This window comes from Planococcus citri, chromosome 4 (genome assembly GCF_950023065.1).
Source record: "Planococcus citri chromosome 4, ihPlaCitr1.1, whole genome shotgun sequence".
Lineage (NCBI taxonomy): Eukaryota > Metazoa > Arthropoda > Insecta > Hemiptera > Pseudococcidae > Planococcus > Planococcus citri.
The window spans coordinates 54,108,533-54,126,007 of NC_088680.1; the positions used below are offsets into that span (position 1 = coordinate 54,108,533).

Here is a 17,475-nt window from a genome sequence, read left to right on the forward strand (position 1 = left end):
ACGTCTTCCGGTCACCGGTTTCTTTTTCTGGCACACGATCTACATGGGCACGAGTTCACACTTGGATTATCGCGAGGCACCGCACCCGCTCGCTTATTATTTTTCTTACTTAATGTGGTTTATCGTATATCTTATTATTTGGGAGGATATATTGGTATTTTCAAGAAACACCCAATGGTATCTCTGCCTAATTGCCTAATGTGTGATGTGAGCACTCTGACAGTGATCTTTCAACCCACCTAAGTGAAATTTTCACTCTTTTCTCCCTATAATCGTGCGGTGATTCGATCAATGAATTTCTACAATACATATATAAACAAAATGGTTATTTTAAAAGGTCAAGGTTGCTAGAAAAAAACAAATTCTGGTCACAACGGCGCTTTACAGTTACCGGACGACCTTCATGCTGCATCCGCTAATTTCATAATTTAATCCACGTGACATAAGCGAACTCGAGTAATTCTCAAATGCTCGGTTCATTTTACCGTATTTTTTCCTTTAGAAATTAAATATTAAGGCAGCTTATCAATAGACTCCCCCCCCCCCTGCAAACATTAAGTTCACCAACGATACACTTTTTTCACCTGGTAATATTCCACTTCCTATATTATAATAAAAACGATTACTTAATTCGTTGATACTTTTTTCCAAGAATCATAAATCGAATGTAAATATTTGGCTGGTATAACGGCTAATTCAGCTTAAAACAATAACACACCAGTATATGGAATTCTCGGTATAAATCTACGTACGTGAAAATTTCAAACTGTTGCAAATTTTTCTCTTTTTTTCAATTCAATTAAACCCGAACTAGCTGTAGGTATTCTTGAGAAAGGTCATTTCGCCGGAGCAAAATCACCCCATGAATATCTAGTACAACGGTGCAGAGCAGAGCGATGCAGTTCTCAAATCGTGCTTGTTCACCAAATGGTACGACACTCGGTGGTACACGCATGAGTGACTTAATAATTGAAAGATTTACGATCCAGATTTAATACCATGTTAATTACCGCAGACATTAAAATCTTTTCATTTTTTCTTCTTCAAAGTTGCACTTTCTCGTTTCTTTATCTATATCGTGTTTAACTTGTTATTTGACATGTCGTTAAAATGTCTTCTGAAAAAAGTAAATATGTCAACGATTTGGCTATCGTTCAAATCGTATGTTTTTCGTTTGAATTTAATTGTAATACGTAATTTAAAATTTTACTTCGTCGCAGTCGGTCAACGTAAGTGAAATCATACTATGTTTAAATTTGCTTTTTAGCTCGTCTCGTACTTACGGTACTGACGCAAGCGAAAATCGCGAATGTAAAATAAACATCAAAATATCCGATTCGCAAAGTATCCCGATGAAACGTTTGTCGTACTCGAAGAAATTTTGAAAATTCGAGAATTTCAGTCCAAAATACTTTGCTTGAAATTTATCAAAAACGAATTTGCTCGGAAAAAACGCTACATATTCTGCAGGTGAGAAATCTACCATCTCTTCTATTTTTTCATTTTTTCTTGGAGCTTTCTTCGTATGTTTCTTGAAAATAGATTTTTTGTGATAAAAAATATTTAAAAATTTCAAACTCATCACAAACAGTCAATTGAAGTAACATGTTTCAACTCCAGCTCAAAATCTCTCAAAAACACCCCCCTCCCTCTCCGAAAAAGTGAATCATGTCTAATCTGCTAATGATCAATTTTTTGGTCCTTAATTACATATTTTTTTCATTTTTTTATGGGATCATTAGTTTTCCAAAAAAATCAATTTTTTGGGCGATTAAAGCTCCAAATTTAAATAAAAACATTGGCAACCCCCCCCCCACCCACCCGTCCTCATTACCTCGTTAGAACAAATTTATCGAAAGTTCATTCACTCGGATACATCATCTACAAAACTCACTTAATGGCTTCACAAGAATTCATCTTTGGACACCTTTTCTTTTTCACCCAACGTCAAAAGTTTTATGTTTTTTTCCATTATTTGAAAAATTATCGATTTTAATATCGACGAATTCGTCATATTCCAACGTAACATGAAAGGTTGAAAGTTCTATGTGATAGAAAAATAAAAAATACCAAGTTGAGAAGCCAACGAACGAATGTCTTTGATTTGTTTTTATATAGTCTCTTGGTCAAATACTTGTACCTTATCGAAAGAGTTCACAATATAATTTATTCATTTTATCTTTCCACATTTTCTCAGCGGTACATTTCCATCACACGTAGAAACGAAATCAATAAAACGCAGGCTTATTATCTCATCGTAGTAAATTTTTAAAGTAATTTAAATTTAACTATGACTACATTAATTATCATCATTCATCTTAGCCCCGAGTGTAAACAGGCAATTATAATGCAGGGGTATCTAGGCTATACATATGCATGATAAGAAGAAAGTTCACAAAAATTTGTATTCAGATAAGGAAAAAGTTGTAAAGATAGTTGTTGGAAATTGATCGTAAAAATTCTAACAGAGTAGAATCATAATTTTAAAAAATGTTTTTATTCCACGTGTAGAAGGCTTGATCAGCATCAGCATCATCTGTATTTTTGTATCGAATTTATCAGAATTGGGAAGAGCAAATTCTCACAATTTTGCTTGGTACAGTATGTTTCTCAAATTTTGAAAATTTTATCGAAAAACGTTTCAATTTTAAATGAAATGAATTAAAGCTCCATTTTCTTCACTTGCTGCAATCAAAATAATTCATAAAGTAGATTGATTTGTAGCATTTGATCAATCCAAAACAATCATTCGCCGAAAAACGAATTTCTTTCAAAATGAAGGTCAAGAAAATGTAAATAAAGTGAACGATTCCGTATATTTATAATTAGGTACCTACGTTCGAATTTATCCAAAATAATACAAATTAGGTATCAAGTATAGTGACGTAAACTACATAACTCGTCATAAGGTTAATGTTTTCGCACGTACAATTCGGATCTGAATGAACTTTGAAAATGCGATGAAAAAATACATTTTTTGCGTACAATTTGCACCTAATTTTATCCTCGAGAGTTATATTTCGGTAATACTAAGAATATGGAAAATTTCCACCAGAAAAACACGTTTCATGACGAACTTTCGTTTAGTATTTTAGGTACGTATAGTACATATCATTAATGATTTTTCACATTGGGAATTTTCATTTACTAATAAGCCAACGGCGAATGATCTGAATCTGACTCGAGACAAACGTTAAACGTTGCACGGCTGTTCTATCTTTACCATTGCAAAACCGGTATTATTATTTTTAGATCTCAGCCTTGATAATAGGCAAGTTACCTACTGTTAATGCTCTTATAATATATCATTAATGCTGTCTTTTTTTCCTATTATTTACTCATCATTTAGCGTTTGTTTGAAAACTTATATTGTAAAAAAAAAGTCGCTGAGTATTTGTCATTATAAATGAACGACTCTGCGAACAATGTCGTTTACAAACACTTAGACTTGGATAAATGCATCCATCGCGATTGTAGATTTCCTAGTACGGATTAAATATACCTACAAATGCATTTTAGTTATCAGCAAGTTGGACAAGTGGACTATAATAAATCTTCTTTGCAAAATTACCACCATTTTCTTTCTAATGATACTGAAATCTTGGGATGTTATTTAGTGGGGTTTTTCATTTATTTTGTGATAATTTCTCTATATATGGTATTCCATCGTCAGTACTGTGCCCTCAGATTTTGGATATTAATCTTTCAAAATGTCTATTCCAAGCATCGAAAATTCCAACATTTTTTTAAAGATTGCCCAAAAGTCACGCTTTCTTGCCAAAAAGTGCTCAGAAGTCCCTCTTTTTAACCGAAAAATCAACAAGAAAGTCTTCCATTTTCAACAAGGATTGTGAAAAAGTTGCTTTTTTTAGCTAAAATAGTTAGTCTTGCTTTTTGCCAAAAAATTGTCAATCTTTTTTTCAAAAAATTCCAAAAAATGTTACTTTTTTCCAAAACTTGCCAAAAAAGTCTAGTTTCTGAGCAATTTTTTTTAGGTACCAGAAATTTCAAAAAATTTCAAAAAAGTGTTGTTCTTTGCCTAAAAAATGCCAAAAAATAATTATTTTCATCTTTCAAAAAAATGTAATTTTTTTGCCCATAATAATTTCCAAAAATTGCTGATTTTTGCCAATATTGTGAAATTTTTGCTTTTTGAACAAATTTTCACTGGTTCTAAAAATGTTAATTTTTTTTCAAAACTTATCCAAAAGCCTCACTTTTTTTGGCTGGAAATTGCCAAAAAGTATAATTTTTTGCCAATAATTTTCCAAAAAAATCTACTTTTTGCTGAAATTGTCAAAGTCTTGCTTTTTGCTAAAAATTATTGTAAAAAAAAATTTTTTGCAACAAAATTGGAAAAGACTGTTTTTTTTTGAAAAAATTAAAAATGCCTCATTTTTTTATAAAATTGACCACAAGTCTCTTTTTTGCCAAAAATGTTTTAAAAAAAACATTTTTTTTTTAAATTAAATTAATTAAAATGTTTTTTTCGGATTTGTCACTTTTTTGCTCACTTTTTCAATTTTTTTTTTTTTTTTTTAATGAACATTTTAATGCATTTGAAGAGTGATATTCCAAAACTCGCTTTGTCCATTTTCACAACTTTTCAGGAGAGAGCAAAAACTGTTTCCCTTTAAACGGGTAAATTGGCTTTTTAGGCGAGTTTAGCACTTTATTTGGGTGGATTTATGATGTAGGAGTGTAAGTATACATTTCATCCACTAAATACTGCTGAAAAAAATTTCAATAAAAATGAACAAAGCGCGTTTCGGAACATTATTTTTTTTAAAATTTTTATTGAATTGGCTATTTAGGTGAGTTTAACACCTCATTTTGGTAGGTTGATGATGTAGGAATGTGAGTTAATACTTCATCTACCAGGTACCACTGAAAACCCAACTTTGATAAAAATGGACAAAGCGAGTTTTGGAATATCACTCTTCATTTGAAACAGATTATTGAATCTTTCAATGATTTTTTTATCACATTTACATCTTTGCTGAAAATTCATTTCTGTAGCTAATGTAAGATCTTCGATGAAATACAGCTTCGTACTTCGATCAGTACAATTCTCTGTAGCTGTTGCTCGTTCCCTTCGCTGAAAATACCGCTTCGAAGTTGAATATTCTCCAAATGACCAAGGCTATTAAATATCTATAATTTCATACAAATCGACGTTCATAACATAAAGGAACAAGGGATTAAGGGTGTTAAAGGCAGTTTCACCTGCAAAGTATTATCTACTTTACTCGGGCTGTAGGTACAGAATTAATTCTACACGTACTCGTATAGTCTCCAAGACTACCTAGATTTTCCAACGTTGCCAAACATTACAAATGGAATATTTTAGCTGAAGGCAATTCTTCAGCATTTGAACATCAATAGAGAAACCAGGATGGCTTAGGATGTTTTTTGTGGATTATGTATAATTGTATTCGACAGCACGTATTATTCTTTAACAAAATATACGGTCGAAAGTTTTTAAAAGACGGTTTCTACGTATAGTGAGGTCTTTTTCATTTGCAAGTTTTAAACTAAATTCCTCAATTTCTAAACACACGATAAGTCTATACAGTACCTAAGCTTACAGCATCCGGAAAAAATATCCAAAGTACTCACCGGAATCACCTGAAATCAAATAAAATTTCAAAAAAATCATTAATATAACAATTAGGTGTAGCTGATTGAAGTACACTAGTATTTTTCTATTTATAGACCATGGTAGGTATAGAAAATTACTCAAATTGTCTTAAATGACAACCGGATACGAGGCAAGCATTCATACCACGTGCGTAAATGATTCAATTAGAATAGCTTCACCCACGTGGACACCTTGACGATGATTACATCGCAAGTATTTCCTTGTGTGCTACCTTAACTGACATTAATGATCAATCGCACATGTTCTATAGGAAATCTTATCGTAAAAATTCGAACATGACAACTCGTATTGTCTGTCGAACCAGCAAGCAACGTTTTAATATAAAATCTAAAAATAATAATCAGATCCTTGCGTAGAATCGTTTATGCAACACGATATACTTCGGTGTTGGTAAATTTGAGGTGAAAGATACGTTGAAGGGGTTTTCGTTCGTGTGGATTAATTTGATTAAAAATTTAATTTTTTATCCTCCATTTGTAGTAGTGTACTCATTACTGATAGAATTTTCTATTTCTGAGAATGGTGGCAATTATAGTGAAATGTACGAGAATACTGAGAAATTTGATTTGACTATTCACCACGTTATAGATACCTTATAGGTATAAGTATTACATAACGAAAACGATAAAACAATTAAATAATTTATATCATTTAAAGCACTTGAGATAAAAAGACGATATGAGGTTGATTTTAGTATTGGACAAGGTTTATCAGTTAGTTGAGAAATCGCATCCAACGATGTTGTTACATTGTAATGCACTAAAAAATTAAGGTGAACATTTGAAATGGAACGTATAAATACACTAATTCGTTAAAAGTAATTTTTTGTATGTGATTTTTATATGTTTCAGATGCCTCAACGTAAATTAATATATGGAAGTCTCATACTCAGCTCCGTACTGCTCCTGCTGATAGCCCGATTAGTAGTCTCGATACCGACCTCGTTCCTCGAACAAGTACAAGAAAGATCGGAAAAAAGTCGAGATAAAAGATCATTCTACGATATCCATTGTAAAGGCATTTACGACAAAAGCATTTTTGCTAGAATAGATCAAATTTGCGAAGACTGTTATAATTTATTTAGAGAGCCAAAGCTGCACTCAGTTTGCAGGTAAATTAAATATTTACTTTACCTATTACAATCTTGAATGCATTATTCAATGACACACGTGGAACCTACGAAATGGAATACCACGCCTTGAGATCATTGCTAACTAAATACCTTTTTACAGGCAAGATTGTTTTACGACTGAATACTTCAAAGGATGTGTTGAGGTATTACTGCTTAACGATGAATTTGAGAAATATCAAGAATGGATAAGAAGACTGAACGGGCTTGGGGTTTATTAGGTATTTTGTTTTGCTTTTTATTTTTTTAGTTTTTAATTTTTTATTTTTATTTTGCATTATTTTTGTCGTGTGGTTTTTCCTTATATACTTTATTTCGATGCTGTAAGATTTTTATTTTCGTTTGTTTGGGTTGATTTTGATTTCTTTTTTTTCGTTCGCGCAAATTGCACAGATATTTCGAAGGGATATTTAACTGAGTAACCGGCGTAAACTAGTTTTAATATTAACCATCAATAGACATTTTCACAGTTACACTTTTCGTAAACATCTTTTATAATTATCCAATCATCTTTACATCGAGCGAATTTTTTCAAAATTTTTTTAATCGTCGAATTTCTAGGTTGAATTCGTTCGACCAAATTATCGTTTCATTTTGCAACTTGTTAGAAAGAAATATAATTTGATGCGTTTGGAATAATATGGAAGGGAAAAACATTATTTTTATCGCCGAGAGCCTTGAAATGTTTATTTTTAGGCGATTGAAAATTTGTTTCTCTCAACAACGAGTACAGTGAACTTCCTGATTATTGTGTAACTTACAAAATGTATCTAACTTAATTTTGTATAAGAAGATAATGAAATGTTACGAGAAAATATGCAATAAAATTTTGATTTCTGCAAGCTTTGCTTTTACGTTTATCAATTTCAATGCACATTTTGTTTGAAAGTTTCATTTTGATTTTCACGACGTGTTCTGCTTTAAACTAAACGAATGGTTTTATAATTCGCACTCGAGGAGGGTGTGTTTGCAATCTCAGTGAGCTTGAGTGAAACTGAACTGACCTAAATAATCAAAATACAATATAATTTAATAAAAATGTACTTTTTTGTACGATTCATGCAAGATGTTGATGTATTAATATGGTACATGATGTAGGTGAAAAAAATGACTAATTTCTGAATTATTTTCACAGGGCTGATTGCTTCAACAACAAATACTTCCAAGGTTGCCTCAGTACATTGTTGTTGACCGAAGAACAAGAAGAGATCAATCAGCTAGTTGATTTTTTGGGGAAATAAGAAATGACGGACTGTACACTCGGTGACTTGCCACATGGAAAGCCACAAATTCTATTCTAGTCTTTAAAAAGAGCAGCATTGTTATTTTAAGTTGTTGTTCTTTTATATAAAATTCGATTTTAGTTAATTTATTTTCATTTTTTTTTTTTTTTCATTAAGCTTTATAAATACGGTTTATTTTTAGCACATCATCGCCTACAATTGCATTAAAAATTGATTGTAAAATACACTGTTATTTATTTCATGTTTTATAGTTTGTTCTTTTATTTTTTTCCATATACAATTTTTTGTTAGCAGTGTAATTCATTTCGTTTTGTGTTATTTAATTTACATTCGAAAGAAATAATATAGCAATAAACCGATGAGACTCCGTCAAATTATAGTGATACTTATTGCTAATGAAATGTGAAATGTGCATGTACTGATGAGTAGAGTGATAGTAGGATGCACCTTCGATACATGGCAATTATACATGATAGATGAACGTTGACAGAAATGAATACTTACTCAATTTGAAAATGTTACTTCAACTTTCGGCGAGAAATCATGCATCAAATATAATGATATGAGGAAGACAATCCATTAAATGGTCAGCATGGGGATTAGTATTGGCTGGAGTGATGGATGACTACAACGTCGAGTTATTTACAATAAACGTAAAGTTAACAAGCACTACTAATCACACTACACGGAATACGCATTAAATAATTAAAATAAACGAGTTATAATGAATTTTCAATAGTATTTCAGGACTTTTCACTAATTTTTTCCAGATTTTCGGTCTGTTGACCTGTCAAAATTCTGTGATAAGCTGATAAGAGACAGCAAAGTGGGGATCGTAGTAAAATAATGCCATGCGTTTTTCGGAAATTAGTAATTTTGTGCAGTTGGTTTTGCATAATTGCATTTTTTACAGGCAGAAACTTATATAGCAATCATCAATCATGCGATCAAGCATCTAATAAATTTATTGGTGGGATTAAAATTTAAAATTTAAAAGGGGAGTAAAATAAAATCTGAAACTGAATCGAAAGGAAAGAGAACGGAAAAACTATGAATCATATTTTTCATTTTCGAAGGATGAGCTTAGCTCCACCTCAGCCAGAGCCAGTCAGCCTCAAAATATGCTGAAGCTGACTTTCAATACAGCTGACACTGACAGAAGTGACAGAAATGACAGAACAACAGCTCGAAGGCTCGAACTAGTGAAAATTCAAATGAGCGAAGGGAGGGAACGTGAAAATATTTGATTCATGCAGGAGTACCCTCACGGAAAAAAAAATAGTACTTTCTGAGTAGTAGTTTTTTAACGGAGTAAAAAGTACTACTTTTTAACACCTTCATGGAGAAATATTAGTAGTTTTACGTAAAAACTACTACTTTTGTCTAAAAACTAGTTCAAATTACTACTTCGTAAGTAGTAGTTTTGAAGTAGTAATTTTAACTAGTTTTTAGACAAAAGTAGTAGTTTTTACGTAAAACTACTAATATTTCTCCATGAAGGTGTTAAAAAGTAGTATTTTTTACTCCGTTAAAAAACTACTACTCAGAAAGTACTATTTTTTTTCCGTAAGGGTAGATTGTGCTTGTGCATCAAATTATGAAATTAATCAAAACATTTTGCGTAAATTTTTCTTCAAATTAATAAAAAAGTACCTAAATGTGAAAATGGGGACTGAAACTTACAAGCAGAAGGCTGACTTGGTTCTAACTTCAGAGTTATCAAAATTTCTCCACCATTAAATTACCAAAAAAAAAAAAAACAAAGCAGAAAAGTAAGTAATAGGTACTTATGTAATTTTACACTCAAAACTCTCAAAAGTTAATGACATCGTCATTTCTTTTGTAAAATTTAGTACTGAAAATGAAAATGAAAATTTCTTTATGCTGGACTACAATTTTTTTTGAATCAATACAAATCTAAAATTTTCTTGACAAACTAACGAAGGATAGTGGCGAGTATTGGAAATGAAAATTGAGCTGATGATTGAATTTTCCCACATCAAATTCTAGGGAATGGCTGAAAATATGGCGGAAAAAGATTGCGTGCTAGAAAAAAGCCAACAGGTAAGTAAAATGTTGGTCAAAATACATACAAACTGATAACATCAATAGCATTATACTCAATACATTCTGTACCAAAACCAGGAGAGCGTATAACTGGAAATGGGAATTTAAGAATCAAGCACCTGTGTGTAAATAACTTCATAAATGGAAATTAATGTTTTTTAATTTTGCTAACGCAAATGAAATACGTATGTAGTTGCTTAGTTGATCAAGAAAAATTACGCGATGATGTTTAATTGTTCATACGTCTTATAGGATTGATTATCTACCTTCAATTTGAGATAATCTCATTTATTCAAGTTGGAGTGGTTAGAGTAGGAATGATGGAGATTTTTGTGGGGAAAAATAGGAGGAAACATGAAATTGTACAAATTATGGTTAATTTAGACAGGTTTTCAATTTCTCTTAAAGTAGTTGAATAAGTGAAAAAATAACAATTTTGCCTACTTATTGACATAATATTTAACATTCGTAGGTATGATTTGGGCATAAAAATTTTCATTTTCCCTTTTGGATTTTTGGAAGGTTGAAATGTGGGGGTGGAGGGTGGTTGGATCAAGAATTTCAATGTGTGGGAAGTAAAAATAAGTTAGCTGAACAAAGCTTCCTAGAGAAAAATTAGTTTCTGCAAAGGGTGATTCTCTTGATATTTTGCTGTTGTATTAGGTACCAATCTAGGTATGTGTTTTTTCAATTCGAATTCCAGATTCATTGCGGCTTTAAAATTCACATTTTACCGGAGAAAATTCCAATAATTTAAAAGATTTGAGAAAATTCAATGAGAAACTTTCAAATTTACGCCCCTCTCTCTCCTCTCATAATTTACTTTTGGCGCGTCCTTGGTTCCAAGTTAAACAAGTCTCGTAATAAAATGAATAAATATACAGCAAACATAGGTAATTAGTGGGAAAATTGTCATCAAGTATTTGTCTATTTGCCTTATAAATTTTTGCTCGGTTACTATTCTTATAACCAATTACCCTTCTCCTTACTGATGAATTTGCTCGAGTCGTATCTACAAAATGTGCAGTTCATTCTCAAAATAGTATGCAAATATGAAAACAAAATAGTAATATGGGTATAGGTACTCGCACAGCATACATAATTGGGACGATAATGAAAAGTAAGCAGAAACGAAAGCGGTTGAGTTTCATTTGAACTTCGAGAGCAAACAAAAGATCAAAAACAGAGACAAATTAATTTTGTTTCTTCTTCCAACCTCAGATAAATTTACCTACTGGAATTCTACTCGAAAGTCAGCTGGAGCTTCAGAAAAAAAATCAAATTCTACAGGAGGCTCAACGCACAAAATGACATGCTTATTCCAGCCTGGAGAATGGAGATGTTGATATTGATTTAGCTAGTTTAGGTAGGTTGTGTTATAAAAGTTGTACACCAAAGTTGGACAAGTCAAGGTTCAATATCAGAATTTAAGAAACATGAATTGAGTTTGAAATCCAATTTTCAATAGTACTTACTCCTAAAACATTGAGAGTGATCAGAGTGATGGTGGGTTTGAAATACGTAGGTAAATCTTGTGAAAATGTGGAGTTTTAGAATTCGCAATCGATTAAAAAAAAATATCATTTTTATTCCTTGAAAAATGAAAAATCACTCAGTTTATCGTTTTTCTCGTGAAATTTCTTCAGCATATTTCTGTATAATATTTCTTACATAGGTATCCGACATTATCATTTTATCGGTCCTCCCATAATTTGCAATGCAATTTCTGTTGAAGTCTGGGTATAATGAATTTCATCATTCATGACTGGTTTCAGGTTTTCTATTCCCAGTCCCAGTGGCCCTTCAAAAATTCGATAATATGCAACTTTCAAATCATACAAGCATTGATGAAAGTAGTAAATTCTACGATGGCCTCACGAGCCAGAGCAAGGCATTGCAAAAATTCCGATGTTCTGTTATCATTATTTTCACTCGGTAACCGATAAACAAGTCGAAATATTTTGAAAAATTTGCTGATGTTTTTGAATCATTTTAATTTAATTACGGAATTAATTAATTTACTATTTCATATAATTTTGAATCTTGTTTCCACACGCTTCCCAAGTATAGTATAGGTATTCTTTCAATTTCATAATTTATGGACCCAATTCTACTCCAGAAGAAAGTTACTGAAAATGCGGAGGAAATGCAGAACATGGTGCAAGATTTATTGAACTGGGAAAAAGATATGAAAAGAAAAGAGCAATCGCGTTTACAGGAAATATCACCTAATCAAGAAGAGGTAATTTCATGACTGTACTGTAAGCGATTGCTTTTGTACTTTATGCGGATTGCATAGCTTCTGGTGGATTTGCCTGCCAGCGAGATGAGAGCTTTATGAATTTCCAATGTTAAAATTCACCAATCAACCGAATAAACGTTTTGAAACTGCCAAATTCTGTTTTATTTCAAATTTACTCTTCACTGGCAGGCATGCAATCCACATAATGTTGAAAAGACCAATTTTCTAATCGTTCATAATAATATTTCAGTTACCTCCTGTGAGAAAGAAGATGGCCAAAAACACAGAAGACCTCAAAGTGAGTTGGAAAATTTTATAAAGAAGTATTCATTTCGAATTGAGAAAACATTTCTAATGAGTGAATGTGTCTGTGTACAGGTAAAAGTTGAGTCATCTTCAAGCATAACCGAAGAAAAAATTGCTGAAAGGCAAAATCGTGAAAAATCATTATTTGAAAAAGAACGAGTGGGTAGCCGAGTACTGATAACGCAGTAATTTAGTAAATATTCGAAATATTAAACGCTGTACTTCTTTAAGGGCAATGAGTTAGTGAAACAAGGAAAATACCGTGAAGCTATTCATCATTATACTCTTGCAATCGAAACTTACCGTGAAGATGCCACCTTCTACGCCAACAGAGCTCTTTGTTTCCTCAATACTAAACAGTAATTCAACGAATATTGTATTTTACCAGCTCATTTTACGCTAGTTCTCAAATGTGTATATTCTGTTTAGGTGGAAAGAAGTTGAAACAGATTGTACGATAGCTTTACAACTGGATCCGAATTACGTGAAAGCTTATCATCGACGAGCTTCAGCTCTCAAAGAACTCGGTCAGTTATCCGAAGCTCACGATGATCTTCAGAAAGCTCTCAAACTTGAACCGAACAATGTTAGTTTAAAAGCTGATTCAGCGAAAATAGAGAAATTGCTCAATGATAAGGTACGAAATTCTACAAACTTGGTGTTTTCTAAAATTTCATGAACTACCGTGTTTAACGTTGAAATTATTGTTTAGGCGATCTTGGTTAGTAAATCTGTTCAGTCGAAAGAATCGAATAAAAATTTAGCTTACACGTTCAAAGAAAAAGTAAGTAATTACATCAGTTAGAGAACTGAAATGTTATTAGGTTATTACGTTCTATAGTAATTTAATCGTGTGATCTAGGGTAATGCTTTCGTGAAAAAAGGAAATTGGTTATCAGCCATTGAAAATTATACCGAAGCTTGTCGATTATACCCCGAGGATTCATCGTTTTACTCAAATAGAGCCCTTTGCTACTTGAAGATGAACGAGTAATTAGTTTTTCGTAGATCATTGGTGAAGAATGACGTTTCATTTTAATTAAACCGCTTTTAATTTCAGACCGAAGAAAACCATTCTGGATTGTATACGAGCTCTAGAGTTGGATCCCAATAACACGAAAGCTTTGTACCGAAAAGCATTAGCTCATGTGAAATTGAACAACGATTCTTCCGCGCATGATGATCTACTCGCAGCTTTCAAATTAGAACCCACTAATAAAGCTGTTCAAGAAGAGTTGAACAAATTAGAGAAAAAATTGGGACTAAACGAAGTACGTTATCAGATTTTTCTATTGTCACCTTTGGCAGAATTTTCAATGATTGAAATTTTATAGGAAAAAGATTCGAGTGCTGGTGATTCAACATCTAAAGTGTCCTCGTCAGATAAGCGTCTTTCTGGTGAAAGATTCCTCAAATTAGGAGGAAAATTCGTTAAACCTGTCAAAAAAGCACCTCATATGTTGTCTAAAGTACGTACTCGTATTACGTATTCGTGGCGTTATTGTAAAATAATAATTGGAAAAACTAATCCTACTTTTCATTTTTAGAAACCGTTGAAAAAAATATCGATTTCGGACAAGTCAGAGGTTGATATTGTTCAAAATGTTCTTAGCAAAATTCCCGATGTGAACGAAGTTTCTCTAAATCAGTGTGATACTACTCAGTTACCTCAGTCAAACAGTAAAACTAAGTCAAATAAAACAGAGGTGCAGATAGATGTAAATTCTTTACCGGAACCTAAAACCTCGATGCAATTTGTCGCTAGTTGGAATAAACTATTACGTAATCCGTCTTTGCAATATCAATACTTGAAAGTAAGTTATACTAGAAGAAGCTATACATTATTGATTATTACCCAATGGAATATTTTATTTCAATTATTTATACTTTCTTCAATTTCAGAAATTGAAAGGAGAACAACTTCCTGCCATTTTCAAAGAGGCTTTGGAATGTGACGTCTTTAGTCAAATTTTGGAAGTTCTTGCTACGAAATTCATAGAAGCTAATGAACCAGTTCATCAATATTTAAATGGACTCAGTAACGTGAAAAGATTCAGCGCTTTGTTATTATTCGCGTCGGAAGAGGATAAAGAAAGTAAGAATATTTGAGATTAATTTTTTAGATAAGCTTTTTGCCTGAACGTTCGTGCAAAAAAAGAAGGCTTACCTAACTTGACCAGTTTTGATGTAGTTTGAATTTTGAAGCAGCAGTTTTGGTAGTCTCACCCCCCCCCCCGCCCCACCAAATAATCAAGAAAGAACAAAAATATATTTTTACAGGATAGAAAATATGATTGAATTTCAGACTCATTTTTTAGTTTCATACGTGGGTCAAGAGTGCTGAAACATTTTATTTATCGATTTATCATTTTGAGTCAAAGTTTGAGCAGACTTTGATAGAGAAAGAGCCCGAATCTTGAATTTTTTTAAAATTCAATTTTTCATATTAAAGGTCTGCCTTTTACTAAAATTGTCAAAGTCACATTTTCTGCCAAAAATACCAAGAAATCTCACATTTTGTCAAAAATTTTAAATAGTCTCATTTCTTGCTAAAAATGGTCGCTTTTTCAAAAAAAAAATTAAAATTCTAGAAAGTTTGATTTTTTTTTTAATTTTTTAAAAGTCTCGCTTGTTGACCAAAATATTGCAAAAGAACCTCATTTTGCGACAAATACTTCAAAATAGTATCATTTAAAAAAGAAAAAAATTTTGCTCTATTCCCAAAATGATCAAAAGTCTTTGCCAAAAATTTTCAAAAAATCTAGCCTTAAACAATTGAAATGTCTCCTCTCTCATTCTTACCTAAAATTGCCAAAAACTGCCCAACAGTCTTCTTTTTCGAAAATAATTGCGAAAAAACATAATTTTTTTGCCAATAATTCCCAAAATTGACTTGTCTCTTGTTGAAATTGTCAAATTTTTGCTTTTTGACGTCAATTCTGGCCTTTCAACAAAGTTTCTGAAAATTTTCACTTTTTTTCCAAAAAATATTCAAATCTAAAAATCTTGCTCTTTTGCCAAAAAAATGCTAAAAAAGTGTATTTTTATTAAAAGTCTTGCTTTGTGTTGAAATTATCGAACCCAAATTCTTACTTTTGGTGAAAAGTGCAAGTGCAGTCCAGTCTTTCTTATCATTCTGTTTATATTTTTTTTAGCGATCAGCTAGTAAGCAATATTCTCTTTTTTATTTTTCAGATATCCCTCCTCCCCCCTCCCTATTGAGAAAAAAACAAAAATATGTTTTTACAGGATAGGAATTTTGTTTAAATTTTAGACTAATTTTTTGGTTTCAAACTTGGGCTTCTTAACAAAATTTTTTTCAATTTTTATTTTTTCTCAAGAAATGCTCAAATTCAAAAGTCTTGCTATTCTTTCCAAAAATTGCTAAAGAGTATTATTTGTGCTGAAACTATCAAACTCAAAGTCTTACTTTTGGTGAAACATTGTCAAAAGCTGTAGATCTTAACAAAATTGTTGAAAATTGTCGTTTCTTGCAAAAATTTCCAAACAGTCTTATTTTTTTTCATAAATTGTTCAGAAGTCTCACTTTTTTGTTTTTTTTTTCAGAAATGATCAAAAAACCTTCCTTTTGTTAAAATTGTCAAAGTTTTACTTTTTCCCAAAAATCCAAAATTGCAAAAATTCTCACTTGGGTTGAAAAGTTTTAGTTTAACTTTTTAATATTGTAAACCAGAACATTTCAATTTGTAATGTTGTGTGTTTTTTTTCGTGATTTTTTTCTACATTAAAATGTTTTGCTCACGTTTTGTAACTTTTTTTCGTTGCGGTTTTGTTACTTTTTAATTACTTTTTCGAGCCTTTTTAGTCACTGAAGTTACTTTTTTTTTGGTAAAAATTGATTACGAGCTGTGCAACTGTGCAAGTGCAGTCCAGTCTTTCTTATCATTCTAATTATATATTTTTTATCGATCAGTAAGTAATATTCTCTTTTTTTATTTTTCAGACATTAAACTACTAATCGATCATTGTGCCGGTTTGAAAGAAGTCCCTGATGCAGACATATCTTCGTTGAAATCTCGATTTTATTGCTAACTAGTAACTAATGTTTAAATTCAAAATGTTAAAGTTTCGTACGATTTATAATTTTAACCTTTTTTTATTTCTAGCAAGATCTTTCAAATTAATATTTTTTAGTAATTATCAAAATACTTGAACTTTTATCAGACGATTCTTTTCGGTATTTTTACTTCATCTGTAATTAGTCATGAACGTATGTTTTCCGAATTATGTGAATATTAAATCTGCAATACTTGTGCCTCATGATTCACCTTCGTACTTTGTACTTTGTGATAAGTTAGCTTTTCGAATTTTTTTGTACGTTTAAATAAAAAGTTTAAATGAAATTTGCATTTCTGTTCGAACATTTTTCTCAAAGATTAATCTGTATCAGAGCAGTAATAATACGTTATGAGAACCTACAGATTTTCACTTGGAATTTTTTTTGACGTAGGTTGTAGATTTTCAAAATGATTGAATCGTAATCTTCAAATTTTCAACTATCAATTTGGCTAAGTTGTGGCCTGCGGATTTTTAATCTCAAAATGCTTCGTTTGAAAACTTATTTAATGAACTGTACGTCGTTTTTTATTCATCGACCATGAATAAATAAAATACCTATTCATTCGTGTACATTGTACAAACATATTTACGAGAAAATCTGGTTCCAGAATACGCATTACAGTGTAATAGATAAACAAGTACACGTAAATATTTTTGCTTCTTACGTGTTTTATGACGACTCGAAAACTTCTCAACTTTCATTAGTAAGCAAGCTATGTAGGTAAAACCCCCAAAAATATGCGAA

The 17,475-nt window shown here is 31.6% G+C and overlaps 2 protein-coding genes across 6 annotated transcripts in view; both read left to right on the forward strand.

The window, feature by feature from the left end:
- The window catches only part of ITP (ion transport peptide), a 65,576-nt gene extending 57,242 nt beyond the window's left edge, over positions 1-8,334 (forward strand). For 2 of the 5 annotated variants that reach the window (XM_065359636.1, XM_065359635.1), the window contains exons 2-4: positions 6,514-6,773; positions 6,895-7,012; positions 7,927-8,334. In XM_065359636.1, coding sequence (XP_065215708.1) covers positions 6,514-6,773; positions 6,895-7,012 — 378 coding nt within the window. In that variant the 3' untranslated portion in view covers positions 7,927-8,334. Of the gene's footprint in view, positions 1-1,276; positions 1,471-6,316; positions 6,435-6,513; positions 6,774-6,894; positions 7,013-7,926 lie in introns of those variants that run through there. The other 3 variants (XM_065359638.1, XM_065359637.1, XM_065359639.1) reach the window with 3 other exon arrangements.
- Positions 8,335-12,028: 3,694 nt separating this feature from the next.
- On the forward strand, positions 12,029-17,014 carry LOC135844287 (RNA polymerase II-associated protein 3-like). The gene is made up of 12 exons (XM_065362440.1): positions 12,029-12,344; positions 12,595-12,642; positions 12,723-12,809; positions 12,882-13,009; positions 13,080-13,287; positions 13,363-13,434; positions 13,513-13,640; positions 13,711-13,921; positions 13,985-14,119; positions 14,198-14,464; positions 14,553-14,745; positions 16,615-17,014. Exons 1-12 carry the CDS (start codon positions 12,201-12,203, stop codon positions 16,701-16,703), a joined length of 1,710 nt encoding a protein of 569 aa, XP_065218512.1. The 5' UTR covers positions 12,029-12,200; the 3' UTR covers positions 16,704-17,014.
- The last annotated feature ends 461 nt before the right edge of the window (positions 17,015-17,475 follow it).